Source organism: Strongylocentrotus purpuratus, unplaced genomic scaffold (assembly GCF_000002235.5).
Source record: "Strongylocentrotus purpuratus isolate Spur 01 unplaced genomic scaffold, Spur_5.0 spur5_scaffold_8, whole genome shotgun sequence".
In the NCBI taxonomy this organism is placed as follows: Eukaryota; Metazoa; Echinodermata; class Echinoidea; order Camarodonta; family Strongylocentrotidae; genus Strongylocentrotus; species Strongylocentrotus purpuratus.
The window spans coordinates 15,770,673-15,786,363 of record NW_022145614.1 but is presented as its reverse complement, the minus strand read 5'-3'; the positions used below and the strand labels follow the sequence as shown (position 1 = coordinate 15,786,363).

At 38.5% G+C, this 15,691-nt stretch overlaps 1 protein-coding gene across 1 annotated transcript in view; it reads left to right on the top strand.

The window, feature by feature from the left end:
* The window catches only part of LOC100890028 (zinc finger protein ZFPM1), a 33,455-nt gene extending 18,009 nt beyond the window's left edge, over nt 1–15,446 (top strand). Inside the window, exons 2-6 of the mRNA XM_030975722.1 lie at nt 7,550–7,809; nt 9,296–9,437; nt 10,170–10,367; nt 11,049–11,135; nt 12,170–15,446. Coding sequence (XP_030831582.1) covers nt 7,573–7,809; nt 9,296–9,437; nt 10,170–10,367; nt 11,049–11,135; nt 12,170–15,438 — 3,933 coding nt within the window. The 5' untranslated portion in view covers nt 7,550–7,572 and the 3' untranslated portion in view covers nt 15,439–15,446. The remainder of the gene's footprint in view (nt 1–7,549; nt 7,810–9,295; nt 9,438–10,169; nt 10,368–11,048; nt 11,136–12,169) is intronic.
* The last annotated feature ends 245 nt before the right edge of the window (nt 15,447–15,691 follow it).

The window sequence follows — 15,691 nt, the reverse complement described above, 5'->3', positions numbered from 1 at the left end:
TTCCACCTGTTTAGATCATGCTCTCATAAAGTTAACCATTATCTAAAGTCTGCATCGATATTGTCTCTTTCTTATTTTCTTTTGCAATTCCCTCATTCTCTATTCCACCTTTGCCTTGCTATAATTTCATTATTCCCTCTCTCCTTCCTTATTTTCATTTTCTTCTTTATCACGACACATGCTTCTGTTTGCAACTTTGAAGAAGTAAAATTCTTCTGCTCATTTTTGCTTTTATCCGTCTCACATATAGAGCTTTATCCAATATCATTCCCACTCCAAACTCATTCATGTACAGTACATGTTGCACTACAAGTTTTTTGAGAAATTATTTTTGAAAATGTTGATTAACATTTGATATGACTCTTTATCTCTCTCTCTCTCTCTCTCTAGTTTTTTGTTTTTGTTTATATATATGTGTATTTGTTTGTAATAGACCTAGTTCGTAACTGTACTGCAGACTATTGATATATCCCATGACTTTGACATTGGCCAACAAAATCCAATCACAAAGAGGGAGGACATATGTGAGAGAAATATCTAGCAGGTAATTTACTACTCTGATAAGATTCTTATCTCTTTTGACCCTGAAAATGCCATGAAGAAAGAAAAGATACATCACAGAAAGACAAGAGATGAAAGATGTAGATAAAATCATACCCTGAAAATTACTCAGATTTGGCCTTGCATAAAGAAACTTGATGAGTAATGTTAATGTGATTTTTTGGATTGATAAGATTGGAAAAAGAGAGATCTTATCTTATCCAATTTCATGATATGCATGTAATGTTTTTGTGTTGGTTTACCCACGATTGCAAAAACTGAGGGGCAGAGAAAGAGGGCAGAAAATTTAGAGACTGAGATCCATAGAGTGAAATGCAGCTTTGCTTTCAGACCTTTGTGACTTTTTTAAATGGATTTTATTATTTTTTAGAAAATTAAGATCGACAATTTTGAGGCCATTTCAAGAATAAACAATAGTTTTAAATTCATATTCCAGCAACAATTGCTCTATTCAAACTTCTACCCTGTAGTATTATAGGCCTATCAATAACTTTCAAAACTATATGAGTGAGCTCAGATCTACTATTTTGGTTAAATTTTAATCTCCTTCACCTTTTAATAATGGAGAGAATTCATTTAAAAAAACATGCAAATTAGACATTAAATGTCATGTATGTATAGTCATTTTTCTAACATCTATTTTTTATTTTCTTCATATTTTTATGGTATATCATAGAAAACTTGAGTATTTTCTTATGGAATGATGAAAAGTAGACAAAAAACATATTTTGGGCTAGGGATTTGAAGCAAAAGATAAAACAAATATTCAGTGTTTCAATGAGGGTCGCTATTCATAATACAAATAGCATGAATAAGCGGCCCTCTTCTGTAATTATGAATAGGGACCCTATGAATAACGACCCTGATTTTGTATTATGAATAGAGACCCTCTTCTTTGATTTCAAAAAGCGGTCCTCATGAATAATGACCCTTTGCTCAAATTATGAATATATAGCGTTCCTTATGAATAGTGAGCTGACCCCAATGATACAAAGCAGATGCAGGAGAGACTTTAATATTTGTTTTTATTTGAAGGAAAATGTATACTTTGTAGATTTGATAGGCTGTTGTTTGGAACAGCATAAATATTTTAAAACATTTTGTTGGTATGATAATTAAACAAAGGCATACTATGCAACCTTTACCTTAGATTGCTTTTATACAGTCAATACATAGTCATTTTGCCACTGGAATCTATTGTAGTCACTTTTCATATGTGTATCTATTGTATTTCTAAATGGTGCCTTATTATGGCTCTTATTCAACAAACGGCCAATGCGAAGAAAACATAAAAAATAAACAAGAAAATTCATTATATATGATAAAAGACAGAGATGAGACAGTTGAGATAAAGAGGCTAACAAACTTCGAGATAACAGAAGGGAGAGAGAGCTGGCAGAAAGGGGGAGGAGAGACAAGAAAGATTGTTAAGCAGCAACGGAAGAAGAATGAGGGCAAGCCTTAATCAGTGATGTCCGATGGGGAATGATTGATTGATTGAAGCCAGGCATATCTCTGATGATGAACTCTCTGGATGCTCCTCCTCAAACTGGTTTCACTTGTTGTCCAAATCATGGCATGTCCTGCAGCCTTTTCACACACAGCTAAAATTCATTGTATCTAGAGATGATTAGTATAAACATGTTTAACTCAACAGTTTTAAACACTCTTTAAAGAAAATGTTCCCTGTGTGAACATCGTTTATACGATGTTCGGATAGATACGAAGTCGCGATTCATACGCCCCTCAAAGCAGGCTGCAGATGCGAAGTTCGTATCTAGAGAGCTTGACAATTTCTGTGTGTGAATGATGTTGTATGTACAGCTGATTAGTTTAAAGCCCTTTAAACTAATCATGTTTATAGAATTTTAGCTGTGTGTGAAAAGGCTGCTGGAAGTCTTTGATTGTCGTCGACTTACTGGGCATCATACAGCCTTTTCACACACAGCTGAAATTCTATAAACATGATTAGTTTAAAGGGCTTTAAACTAATCAGCTGTACATACGACATCATTCACACACAGAAATTTCGGTGCGATCGTTAATCGTGATTAACTACTGCTCTTAAAATGCGCAGTAGTGCCATTGCGCATTGAAGGTCAGGTCATATCAAACAAAGCACACGCTCCATCCAGTTTAAACACGTTTAAACCGTTCACACACAAAATGTCAAGCTCTCTAGATACGAACTTCGTATCTGCAGCCTGCTTTGAGGGGCGTATGAATCGCAACTTCGTATCTATCCGAACATCGTATAAACGATGTTCAAACAGGGAAAATTTTCTTTAAAGGTGTTTAAAACTGTTGAGTTAAATATGTTAATACTAATCATCTCTAGATACAATGAATTTTAGCTGTGTGTGAAAAGGCTGATAGACTTACAAGTTACAACCCCACCCCCCCCCCCCCCCCTCCCCTCCCAGATGATGCAATATTTGTATTCATTTATGCAATGGGATGAGATCATCTCAATGCAAAAAAAAATTTTAGGCGGTGATTAGGGGCTCCAAGGTCTAATTTCAATTGTGTTCGGGAAATGTTTGAATCCAAATCCAAATCTTCAAATGCAAGGTTTATTTTTCCCTAAATCTTAAAACTAAATATTTAATTAATCATAATGTGGGTGTTTTAACTTTAAAGTGTCTACTGGTACAGTATTTAGAGGGTTAATATTACTTGCTGATTTCATGCTTTTAGTTGTGGAAGTTTTTTTTGTTTGTTTGTTTAGTGTTATGATACAGGAAGCACTTTTATTGTTCTCTATATTTGAGCTTCCATCTGGATGGAACAAGAAACAAACAAATAACGATAGAAATATTGTAATCTTTGGCTAATTGTTATCATCAAATTCTGTTTTACATGACATCTGCCATTTCGCCAAGGCCATCATTTTCCATACAGAAATACGGTCATTGTTTTGTGCAGGTGTGCTTGATGTTATTTTAAGATATCATTTGGATAAGAAATATTTACTTTTGAAATAGTAATCGCTGTTTCAAGCCATTGGGCAGAAGAATGCAGATCACTTCAACCACTAACAGGATAGACAGTTATAATTTCAAAGGCTTTTTATCAGTTCATCATCATAAAAACCAATGGAGTGCAAACTCATCTTGTGAAATATTGCATTTAAGTCAACAAAAATTAACAAGTTTTCCCACCCAAAATGTGGGTTGAATTTTGATGTTTTATTTTTATTATTGTTTTATTTATTTGTTTATTTGTCATACAAAGTATTGATAATTTTGTTATGCTGTTATAATTTGACATTTTCCAACCTAAATGACTGTGTTGTCCAGAAATAACAATGTTGTTATGAAATATGAATGTATAATAAGATAAAAAAGAAAGATGTAGATTATAATCATTTGTGAGTTCTTATGTGTGGAAATTTCACATCATTGTTTACCATGAGGAAATTCATTTTTTAGAAAGATGAGATTTTCCTGTAATGGAGTTGGATTTTAAAAAAAAGATACACCCTAGTTCAGTGTGGGGGTGAATCCACTATTGTTTATTTTGGGAAAATGAAATTAATGAGGGAGCATGCACTCACACCCTACACTCTTTTTTTCACTTCTTCCCTCTCTCCCCCGTTCGCTCTCTCTCTCTCTCTCTCCTCTCCCTCCCTTTCTCTGCCCCTCACCCTCCTTTTCTCTGCCCCTCCTCCCTAAGTATAATTGGATATCAAGTCCTAAATGCATATGATATATATCTTTCTTGTTTTCTTTTGCATTTAACCCTTTCTGTGTTTCAATTGTTGTGACCAGGGCCTTCGCAAGTACAGGACGTGCCTGGCCTTTTTTCACTGGCTCTTCAGTAATTAGTGTATTTCTTGTTGTGTCTGGACTGGGCTGGTGAACTTAATGAAGTACTTCCTTCAGGAGACAGTTATTACTTCCTAAAAGGGTTGCCCCAGGACAGGCAGCATTACTCTCTCAAAATTTAAATTTTGATTGAATTATCTTGCTTTTGATGGGTGATGTTCTTAGCTAAATCAACTACAATGACACAACTCAGATCTGTCATAGCACTAGTTTCTTTGTTTCACTTTTTGAAACATACAGTTTATTATCATGTGTTATTTTTTAAAATTTAAATTGATTTTATTGGCTTGAACACTGTAGTCAAGTAATGAAGAGGCTTTGTGAGCCAAATCATTAATGTACCGCCAGAATTGTTTAATCTATTTTGATAGGATTAAAAATGTTTACTTTTATTGTAGAACCTTCTAAAGGCCAAGGTTAAATATGATTTGGTTTAAACTTTTTTCGAGAATTATCTGAAGATATTAACGTTATAATATATTTCATGTTAATTCATGTGTTGCACAACCTCAAGTGCAAGTTTGTCAGTCATCATAATCTGAGTTAGACTGGGTATCATTATGGGTATACATGTATGTATATATTATTACTAATAATTATTACAGATATGAAGTAAGAAGAGCTTGCCAAAATACAGATCCTGTTTTAAATGATTAGCATTGAGAGGCCAAAAGAGACACATTTTTGTTGGCATGGTTTTTCGACGGTGACACAATATGCCACTGCCTGCCTGTCTTATCAGAAATCAAGGGCCGCCACAGCGCCACCCTGATAAGCCCTCGTAATAAACATTTATCCTGCGAACGATGACAATTTGGAGTTATCGACGGTTCAGGGGGAAGGAATTCTTATCATTAAGTCTGTTTGGTGCTGGCCCTACATAACAGGAAGCGCATTATCAGGACCCTTTATCGCGGGAGGTTGGACGAGGGAAATCGCGCAGGAGGCTACCTCGCGGCCACTTTTTCCTTTTTCTTGTTATCTCTTCTTTTTTCTCTTTTCCCCCCTTATGCATGGATTCTGTTGATTAAGTTTGGAGGGCAGTCTTGAAGATTCTTGTCTCGATCTGCAGCAGCTAAAGTCGGCAGTAGTGGAAACATTTGCGATGGAGATGGCGTTGAGAGCCAGTTTATTGCCCCAGGGGATAGTCCACTGCCTGCACAGGGGTGATATCTTATCTCTGGCAGGGAGGTGTGGCTCGCGGGTTAATTAGTAGGGTGAATAGACAAATCTTTGAATGTGTGCTCACTCAGTTCGCATGAGCTTCTGTATCACAGTGATTAGGAGATGTCATATTTCATTTGCTGCAGTTGTCGTCGTTTACCTTAAAATGGGGCTGAGCTACGTGTGGCACTGCACTTTCTTTGTAAGCAAGATGAGCTCTTGGTTAAATTCATTTTGAAAGAAGTCTTCTTTTTTTGGTCTTTCATTTCAAAGGTAAATGATTGCACATGTCATAATATCAGTTTAATCCAATTGTCATTTCTATAATTAGCAGTTAACCTTAACATGGACTTACAGCATGGTTCATTGATGTCAACTATTTTCATTTGATTTATGTATTTTATGATAAATTTGAGCATCCATCCATGCATGTTTCAGAACATTAATCACGTTTTGTAACTCATTCTATTCTTTAGGAATCTTGTTTTTCAGTTTTGAATTCATTCATCCACAGATCGGTTAACACATTCAATAATATGATGTTCTTTGTTTAATTTGACCCTAATCTTTGTGTACTTTGGATTATCCCCCCACCCTGCCCTTTCTATGGAATCCTTATATGTCACTCAATGAGGCATTCAGGCAAAGAGAACCTAACTTGGAGAGTTGCCCAATGTACTCCAAATTCACTTATTATTTTACTTATTTACTACTTTGTTTCTGTATTAAAAACGGAATATTAGTTTAAACATTCAGTGTAAGATAGCCGAAGATGTGGTATGAAGGGAGTTTAATTTAATTGTACCTCTGACCATTTCTATTTTTTTGAGAAACAGAGTAAATTCAGCCCCCCCCCCCCCCCCCCCACCACTAAAAATGCTAAACTGAACTAAACAAAGCATGAAATGAGTTCTGAATCACTGGTTTTAATTATCCAACAATCATACAAAAAGATTATTTTTGCACATTGATTATAAACTGTCATTTTTACAGACATCCTAGAAACAGAATAACAAAACAGATTTCAATCTTATTGATGAACTGTGTTGCATTAGGCCATAATTATAGATGTCACAGGAAATACAAAACTTTATTATTTTCCCCAAATCCACATCCTTTGCCAGCGCTGTTGAAATCTGTTCATCAATTTTCATTCCAATCATATCTAAAATGCACTAAGAATAAACTGAAAGACAATGTGATAAAACAAAGAACATAATCTTGCAGTGCTCGAAGATAGAAAGGAAATCATGGAATAATTATGAAGTATTGTAACAATTAGTCAATGATGTGCAGAAAGAGTTAGATCAAGACAGATAAATAAAGTGAGAAGGAGTTGCAAGAAATAAGACAGATGAGGGAAAGTCCTGGTTTTCCCCCGTTTCCCTTCTTTGTTTTATATTAGCAGATTCTGATTTAAATATAAACTATGTCCCTTGCATTACATTGCTTCCGAGCAGATGATTATCGCTAGTCATGTTCTAAAAATGTATTTATTGATTTATCCAGACAAGCTATAAATTGGTATAGCTCCTTGGATAAGGAGGTCCCCCCCCCCCCCCCCCCCCCCCCGTTAAACATGCCAATTCAAGTCGCTACATTTCAGAAATCATTGAAAATATATTTGATTCAAGGATTTGATAAAGGGACAGGGGGAAGGGGGATCCATCATTTGTTAAGAGGTGGGGGTAAAATTCTAGAGAGAAAAAAAATATGAGAAATCCCCCTCCCTCTTCAGAAAAAGCAATCACTTTCTCTCCATGCTTATTTAAAAATACCAATCTCTGACAAAGGACAATATAATATAACAACATCAACAAACAAAAAACACTTCAAAACAACAACATCCTTTGAGCCAACCCCCCCCCCCCCCCCCCCTTTCCATCTGCCTATGAGAGGGCTTCCTTGTCATCGGAGTAAACCGAGTCAAGATTCAGTGAAAATGTCTGCAGCACCCTGATATTAACTTTTTATCTTCATTCCTTTGTCTCTTGCAGCAGAGAGCGATGTTGAGGAGCCGATGGATGACTCGTCGGCGGCGGCATCACCGACTCCAGACCACCACCACGATGTGGACCCGTCCAAGAGGACCAGCTCACCCCCCTTGGCAGAGATGGATGCTTCGTCAGAGGGGGGAGGTGACTCAGAAAAGGTGTTCCGGAGGAGGGTCGAGTGGCCGGTCAAGAAGGGGGCGACCATTGGACCCTTCTCTGCGAGGATTGAATTGGTGCAAGAGGAATGTGTCAGGGAGAACTCGGTGAGACATCATTTTTCTAATCATAGAATAACTCCAGTTTCCTGTTTCTGTAGGAAGTCACGTGCTGTATTAGTGTTCAGAGGTTATCAATAAGAGATTAATGAAATGACCCTTCACATGTTTGACTTCCTACATAAGACATTAATCTACATTTGCCACTCTCCACCCAGGTGAAATATATAGGTTGCTGGTTGAAAGAAATTCCTTGAATGCTTAAGCACCTTATCATGGCAGCTTTGCTACAGCTGGGGTGATAAAATATTACTTTGCATCAAGCGCAGTATGGTATATTCATATAGTAGCTGTACTATATAAATATACCTTTTATTTTACTCCTAAAAACAGTTTAGAAAAAATGTTAAAAACTTTAAAATGTTAACTCTATTACCTGTATTACTTAGGTCCTTTCAGGGTTCATGTTATGTTGTCATCCATAAGAATAAAAAAAAAATATTTCATGTATTTTCTTACATTTGTCTTCTTGCACTTAACTTATAATCATTAAGCTGTCTGACTAGATAACAGATATCAGTTTCCTTTTCGTGCATTAGATATGATGAATTACCAGCATTAAAAAATGATAAAATCTCTACTTCCAGCTGTTTCTATGGAGAAAAGACATTTATTGATGAAATTGATTTTTTTTTAAATCTTTTGAATATTCAGGAGGAAAGTTGCTTTTATACATTTTTTTAAATTTAAATCATTGGTTATAGAAATAAATCCAATCATCCTGCTCAGAGTAAGAAGGGTGTTAAACCTGTGTTGAGTGATGTGACTTAAAGAGAAGGTTGAGTTCTGGGAAGAGGTGAAAAATAATTTGTGAGCATTACTCATTCTTATTATGCAAGTGTGGAAGAACATCAGTTAAGACATGTTCCCTGAAAAGCTTGGCTTTTCAAATGCCTTCATATTCTAAATATGCATGTAACATCTTAAAAATCGGGGGGGGGGGGGGGGGGGGGCCACGTATTCGTGTAGTCCCATATACATCTTTCTGTGCAAGTGTTTGTAACTTTACCAAGACTTGGCCACATTTCTTATCATTTTGATGATTCCAGAACCTTGCAATACACACAAATTCTTATATGCTAGATGATCAACCTTTTCTGGTCGATTCCACACCGTTTCTTTCACAATGCAATCGCATGACCAGAACTCAACTTCATCTTTAATGCCCTTCTGGCTCCAAACTGACTCATTTAATGGATCAGTGGTTATTGCAAATTTAGTTTTCCATCTTTTCCATCCATATTGTTAAACTCTTTCAAGATTTAAAATGTAGATAAGATATAAAGTCACTGTTGAATTCTAAGCTTAAAATGAATCAATGATATTGAATAGGTATACCTCCAATTGTCAAAGATGGGCACTGGTTCTATGAACATATTCAACATTATTGACAATAAATATTCTGTGTAAGAGATAAAACACATTTTATCAATGGTTTTCATTTCTTTCTTACATCGTCCCCCCTCCCCCTTAGATCTGTGTGAGGGGTTCAAGCAAAGCTCTGTTCAGCATCTTCATCTTGGAGTACTACTGTGAAGAGATCCTTAATCAGACCAACATCAGACCTGCTAATGTGAACGGACCCAGGGCAGCACTGGTCTACATCTATAAGCCAGGTACAGTATGAGGAAATTCTCAACTTTTGGTTCCAAATTTCTTATCAGCAGATAAAAAACAAAAAATTATAACAATTATAATGGTATGTCTTTTTTTTACCTAGGGTAGCCTCATCAGTATTGATACTGTTCTCCCTGAGGGCGGTGTAATCATATTATCACTCCGGCTTTACCATTGTAATTATTGCATTATCCACAATCATAATATCATCTGCTTATGGGCACTTGCTATCTTTAAAGGAACATGAGCTGACGACCCCCTTTTGCCGTTAACAAAGAATGTAATAACATGTAACACAATCAGAGTGTGATGGATAAAAACCCTCTTGCAATTTAGGGTCATCTTCACAATTTAACCTTGTGTCTACTTCTGTGTCAACTCTTTGTTATGGTAATCGCTCTTTTTGCAAAGCTTCTGCTGAACTTTGGAACAGACAACCTTTAAATGTCAAAAACTGTCAAACTGTTAACCAATTCAAAACTAGTCTTAAGACACGTTTATTCAAAATCGCTTTCGATGATTAACTAAATCTGTTCACTTTGATGTGTATTCCATATATGTATTGTAATTTGTAGGTTTTTGGGCATATTTTTGTTTTGTTAATATGTAATTGTTTATCAGTCTATTTTGTTTGTTATAGCGCTTAGAGACTTCGATGGTAAGAGCTTTATAAGTAACCTTTTTATTATTATTATTATCATAAGTTTTCACTTGTATATATGATTCTCCAGACAAGCAGCTGTATCTACTTACACTGAAGGATGTAGAGGAACAGGACAACATCCCCACCGTGTTCTTGGAAGGGGGTCAAGACAGACACCCGGGGTCAGAGGAGGTCGATGACCTCATCCAGAGAGAGGTCAAAGCTGCAGCAGTGCAGAAAGCTATCGGAGGTGTGATAGCAGCTGGGGGGTTTCCAAGCTATTCAGGTATGTATGGGAAGGAGGGAAGTGCAACCCATTTTCAGAGGAAATTTTTAATAATTGTTTTTAAAACACAGGACAATAGAGTGGTGAAGTGTGACGTCATCAAAAATTTATTTTTAGAATTTCTCAATTTTTTTTTCATTTTCCGAAAGAGCATAAAAAATAATGTCCAAATGTCGAAAGCCAATTGAATATGTTAAGTATTGGCTGAGATATGACCATCTGAATAAATAAGATTTCCTATACGAACTCAAGTGTTATTTTGGTCTGGCTCATAACATTACGAACAGCTTCGGTACTCTACCCCCTATCTTAAATAGTTGCTTCCCTTCTACATGTCCAATTAATCATGTAACTCTAAGACATTTGTACCCCCCCCCCCCCTTCCACAATGAAATGAATGTCTATTACATATAGCTTGAATATTCAGTGGGTATTAGTTGCCATGTACAAATGTACTAGTTGTCTAAGGATAGATTGGGGTACATGAAGTTTGTTGTTTTATAGTTATTCCAACTGTTTTTTTCTCCTGGACAATTGGACCTTTCAAATTGAATTTCAATTTCCATTTCTCATAGAGACTTTTGGTTCCCCCCCCAAAATATGTGATGCATTTTGCCTGTATCCATTTTGTTTATGTTTACAGTGTTAATGTAATTCTGAATGTCTTTTGTACACCCACAGATGGCGCCAGTCCCAAAACAGAGTTAGGAGGTGGTGCCACCAGCCCTCATGATGATCCAGCTAGTGGCATACAGGAGCCTGTTCAAGGTAAGAGACATGATCCTAGAAGCTATAATATTGTAATGAAAACTCTGAAACTCTGGTCTTTACCCTCGAAATTCAGATTTTTTTATTTTTTTTTCATAGGGCTCATTCATACAGACTCTGAAAAGATCAATCCTACCCCCCCCCCCCCCCCCCCTCCTTTCAAAAAGTTAGTGCGGTGTCCTGTTGGATATTGGTGAAATGTTCAATTCAATCAAATGTTGGAATCATTCTTTAAGTATTTCATCAATACATGATGTATTCCTATATATTCCTACATAAGTATGCCAGTAGCTTGAATGAACTTGTGAATTTGCCTATTTCAAGTCAGTATAGTGATATATAGAGAGTTTATTTTTAATTTTTAAAGCACATTACTGAAAAAGAGTACTCTTATTTAAGAGAAGGGTCAATTGATTGAGTATACATGTACATTGTTTTAAATGTATGCTGTTTTCTTTACAAATCAAATTCATTTAATAGCTACTGTAAACGCTGTTATTTTTGTGTGATAATTTTTCGCGCTGAGCGACCCCAGAACATTTTCACAGGTTCTTAAATTTGTGTTGCACGCAATTCAGCCCGTTTAAAACAAACATAAGAAGTCATGCTTATATATTTGCGGGTTCTAATATTCGTGGACACAGACTTTAGCGCAAAATTCGTGAAAACTAAAGCACCACAAATATTATGACGTTTAGAGTATTTGATTAGCACAGCCAAAGAGGAAGGTCATATCATAGGAAGGTGAGCTTTTGGCTCATCAACTACTGTGCCAGCACATTCACTTTGACCTCACCCTTCCCTTGACTAAATCAGCAAAAATTGACAATGCTAATCAGTCGATACTGATCTAAAAAAGAAAACTACAATAAGAGTATTATTGGAGAGTTAACATTTGTGATGTAAAAAGTGAAATTCGTGATCAGTGTTATTATTCCTTTTAGATAATAAGGTATACAGTTTTCATGTATTTAATTGTAAGAAAGGCTCAGACTCAGAGTGTAATACTATTCCCCCTCTGTTTTCCTTCACAGTGCCATCTGTAAGCTGCCAGTCATGTGGTGTGACTTTCCGGAATCCTGCCAATCTCAATGCTCACCAGCTCTACTACTGCGCTGCAAGGGAGACCACGCCAGTCCCTCCTTCCACCAGGAACCGTCCTCCACGGCAGCCAAGCACACCCAGAGAAGCATATGCTGCTGATCAGGCTGTATTGGCCAAAGAGACAGGACAACCTGAAGACCTGGTGTGCATCCTCTGCAAAGCCAGGTTCTCCAACCTTACAAACTGTCTGAGCCATATGATCAAGTTGCACACAGAGCAGAACTCCCAGGCATGCAAGTGCTGTAACTTTATCAGCGTGGACGTCAAACTGCTCAAGGAACACATGCTGATTCATGTTCGAGGGAGTGGGATCAACCCAAACATTTTCATGGCAACACAGGGTAGTCGTGCTCTGATGGGGCCATTGGCCTTTCATGGGATGAAAGACAGAAGATTGGAGGAGAAGAGGAAGCGAAAGAAGCATCACCAGGCACCAGGTGGTCATGCTCTGTCTCCTCCACATGACGGCGGCAGTTCTAGTACTTCAACAGTGGATGAAGATCAGGACCAAACTGATGATATAAAAACCAGTAGTGCTGTCAGAGACAATGAACAAAATGGTTCCCTGTCACAAGATAATAGAAATGCAGAGACAGAGCCAAGTCTATCAACTTCAGAAACCAGAAGAACTCCTCCAGCATCCTCCAGTGATCTAGGAAAGGTTCAGAATGAACTCCAAACCCGACCCGTTGGAAGATTCCTTTGTGTTGAGTGTGACATCTACTTTTCAAGTCACAAAAATTTTGTCGCTCACAAGCAGTTCTATTGCCAGGGTCACACCAAAGAAAGGAAGCAAGTGGGACATGGGCAAGTGCCTCCTGTCCCCGCCCCGCCTGTTCCGTTGGTGCAGTGTGGTAACTGTGGTGCAGTTTTCCCTAGTAGGGACAAACTGGCAGTTCACACCTTGTATTTCTGTCATTGTAGGAAGCCAGGTAATAGCAGTGCTCAAGTCTCTGAACCACTAGCAGACAAATCTAATCAGCAGGGCAAACCTAGTCTGAAGAATGATCCTGAGACGGGCAACAGCGAGGAAGAGAAAGACAAAACTGACGCTGACAGTTCAAAAACGAAAAATGCTCCTTCAGCAAAACCTCAAGTAAAAGTTGAACCTGATGAAGATGCTTCAGGAAATAATAAAGAACATGAGCAGAGTGTTACAGGAAATAGAGGTGTCTCTCCAAATGTTCCTCTATACCAAGCTGGTATGGCCGGCAATGGCCTGTCACCAGGGTCGGTTCTCTTAGCCCCAGGAAACATACCAACGTACATTGGTAGACAGGGTAATTCACCAGTCTACATTGTAGCTTCACACGTGTATGTGACTCCACCAGGAGAACCTGGATCAAGGGGCATACCTCCGGCTCCCTACCCGCAGTTCTCTACCGTCATCCCAGGGGGTCGAGAGGTGGTCTTCAAAGGGGAGCATGGTGCACCCATTCCTGGCGAGAGGCCACTGGACCTGACTGTACGCAAGCGAAAGGGATGTGAGGAGATTGTGTCTGAAGGAGGCAGTGCGTCAAAAGTCATCAAGAATGAGCCTGTCGATCAGAAAAGCGCTTCATCATCGCCCACACCGCAACCAGAATCAACATCCAGCATCCCTCCTCCATTTAACCTTTCAAATTTCCCAGGGCATGTCCAGTACAAGTGTCCAGGTTGCCACATAGCATTCAATCGTCTGGAAAGCCTGGATATCCACAGGCAGTTCTATTGTCAGTCAGAGAGTGGCAGTGGAAACCAGACACCAGTTCTTCACTCTAGCACTTCTATCCCTGTGCATACCACATTGCCAGCACTTCCCTATTATCAAATTGTTACTAACCCCGGTCCTGCCAATGGTGCTGCCCTTGTGCCAGCTCTCGCAACAGTTAATCTCAGAGACAATCACTCAGCTATTTCTGAAAGTAAAGGAATTGAAGGAAGCCGATCACTGTCCAAGGGCAGAGCTAGCTCCAGTTCTGGTGCAGAAGCCATGGAAGGTATAACTGCATCGGAAACTACTTCACCATCACAACATGAGTCCAAGGAAAAGGAAAATAAAGACTCTAAGAAAACGCCAGAAACTTCAGAGAATCTAGGAAGTAAGGGATCCAGTCCTTCCACTTCAAGGACGTCTCCAATGCTTCCTGGCTCACCAAACAATCTAGCCAGACATCCTGGAGGCCAGAATGGAGATTCTAGTGAATCCGGTGGACACACTGTCCCCATGTACATGCCATCTGTAGTGAGATACATGTGTCCAGCTTGTGGAGTGTCTTTCATGAAGTTGGAGTCATTGTCTGCCCATCAGCAGTTCTACTGCAGGGCCTCACAAGAAGCACTCAACAGTGACAGAAGTAGTCCCAACGTCAAGGGCAGTGTCCCATCCGATTCCATTCCGATAACGGGTTCCATGATGCCAAGGTCTAGTAGCAGAAGCTCAGAAGATGCACCAATGCCTTCAATGAAAAAATCACCATCAGGGCACTCGAGCAAGAGGAATGAATCAATAGCAGCTATGGACACCAGAGAGAAACCTGATGTTGGAGAAGCTGTTCCAGGAGAGTCCAACAACACCAACGTTCATGCAATCTTGCCGGGAGCAGAAAAAGGTGATGATTCCGGAAACGAATCAAGAACTTCTTTGTCCCCAGATGATAGTAAGCGTAACAATGCAGCCAGTATTGATGTGAGATGCAAAGAGAATGGGAAGGAAAAGGACAATGCATGTACCATTCAAATTAAGTTGGAAAAGGAGGAAGAAGACTCTGATACACGTGATACAAGTGATACTTGTACCATTACAGACAATAACAATGTGATCCATGTCAAGTCGGAGAAAATAGAAGGAGACTCTTGCTGCTCCGGTACCGAAAAATTGCTCCCTAAAGCTTGCAGGCAAGAAAATGGGACCTCTGAAGCGCCCTCTTTGCAGAATGGATGCCATGGCCCGGAGTCTGCAAAAGGAGGGGTAGATTTTACACCACCCAAAGCACTTGACAGTACTGAATCAAATCCCCCGGCCTCGCCTCCTTGTGGGGTGAATGGGCCTCGGCATAATGGTGCAGGTGTAACCGCCGGGGTTGCAGGACGACCAGCTCCGATCATGTTGAAGCACTGCAGGGCATGTAACATAAGCTTCTCGAGTTTGTCCACGTTCATAGCTCACAAGAAGTACTATTGCGCTTCTCACCATGTTGCTAAGAATCCTGTCCATTAATTTAAGACATAATTAAGATCATAATTTGGTTCATCAAAAATTGGAGAAAAAAGGCAATAGGGATATCGGTAATTAGTTTACTTTCCTTTACGATGATGGTCTTTGATTACCTGCTCCCCCATGTTTTCTTTTTCAGTGTTCCATCTATTATGAAAATAATGTTTTTATCCAATTGTACTGATGATGTGATGTTTTATGAATTTAAAAAAATTAAATATTTGAAATTATGAAATAGGAAATTCTCTTAGAGATT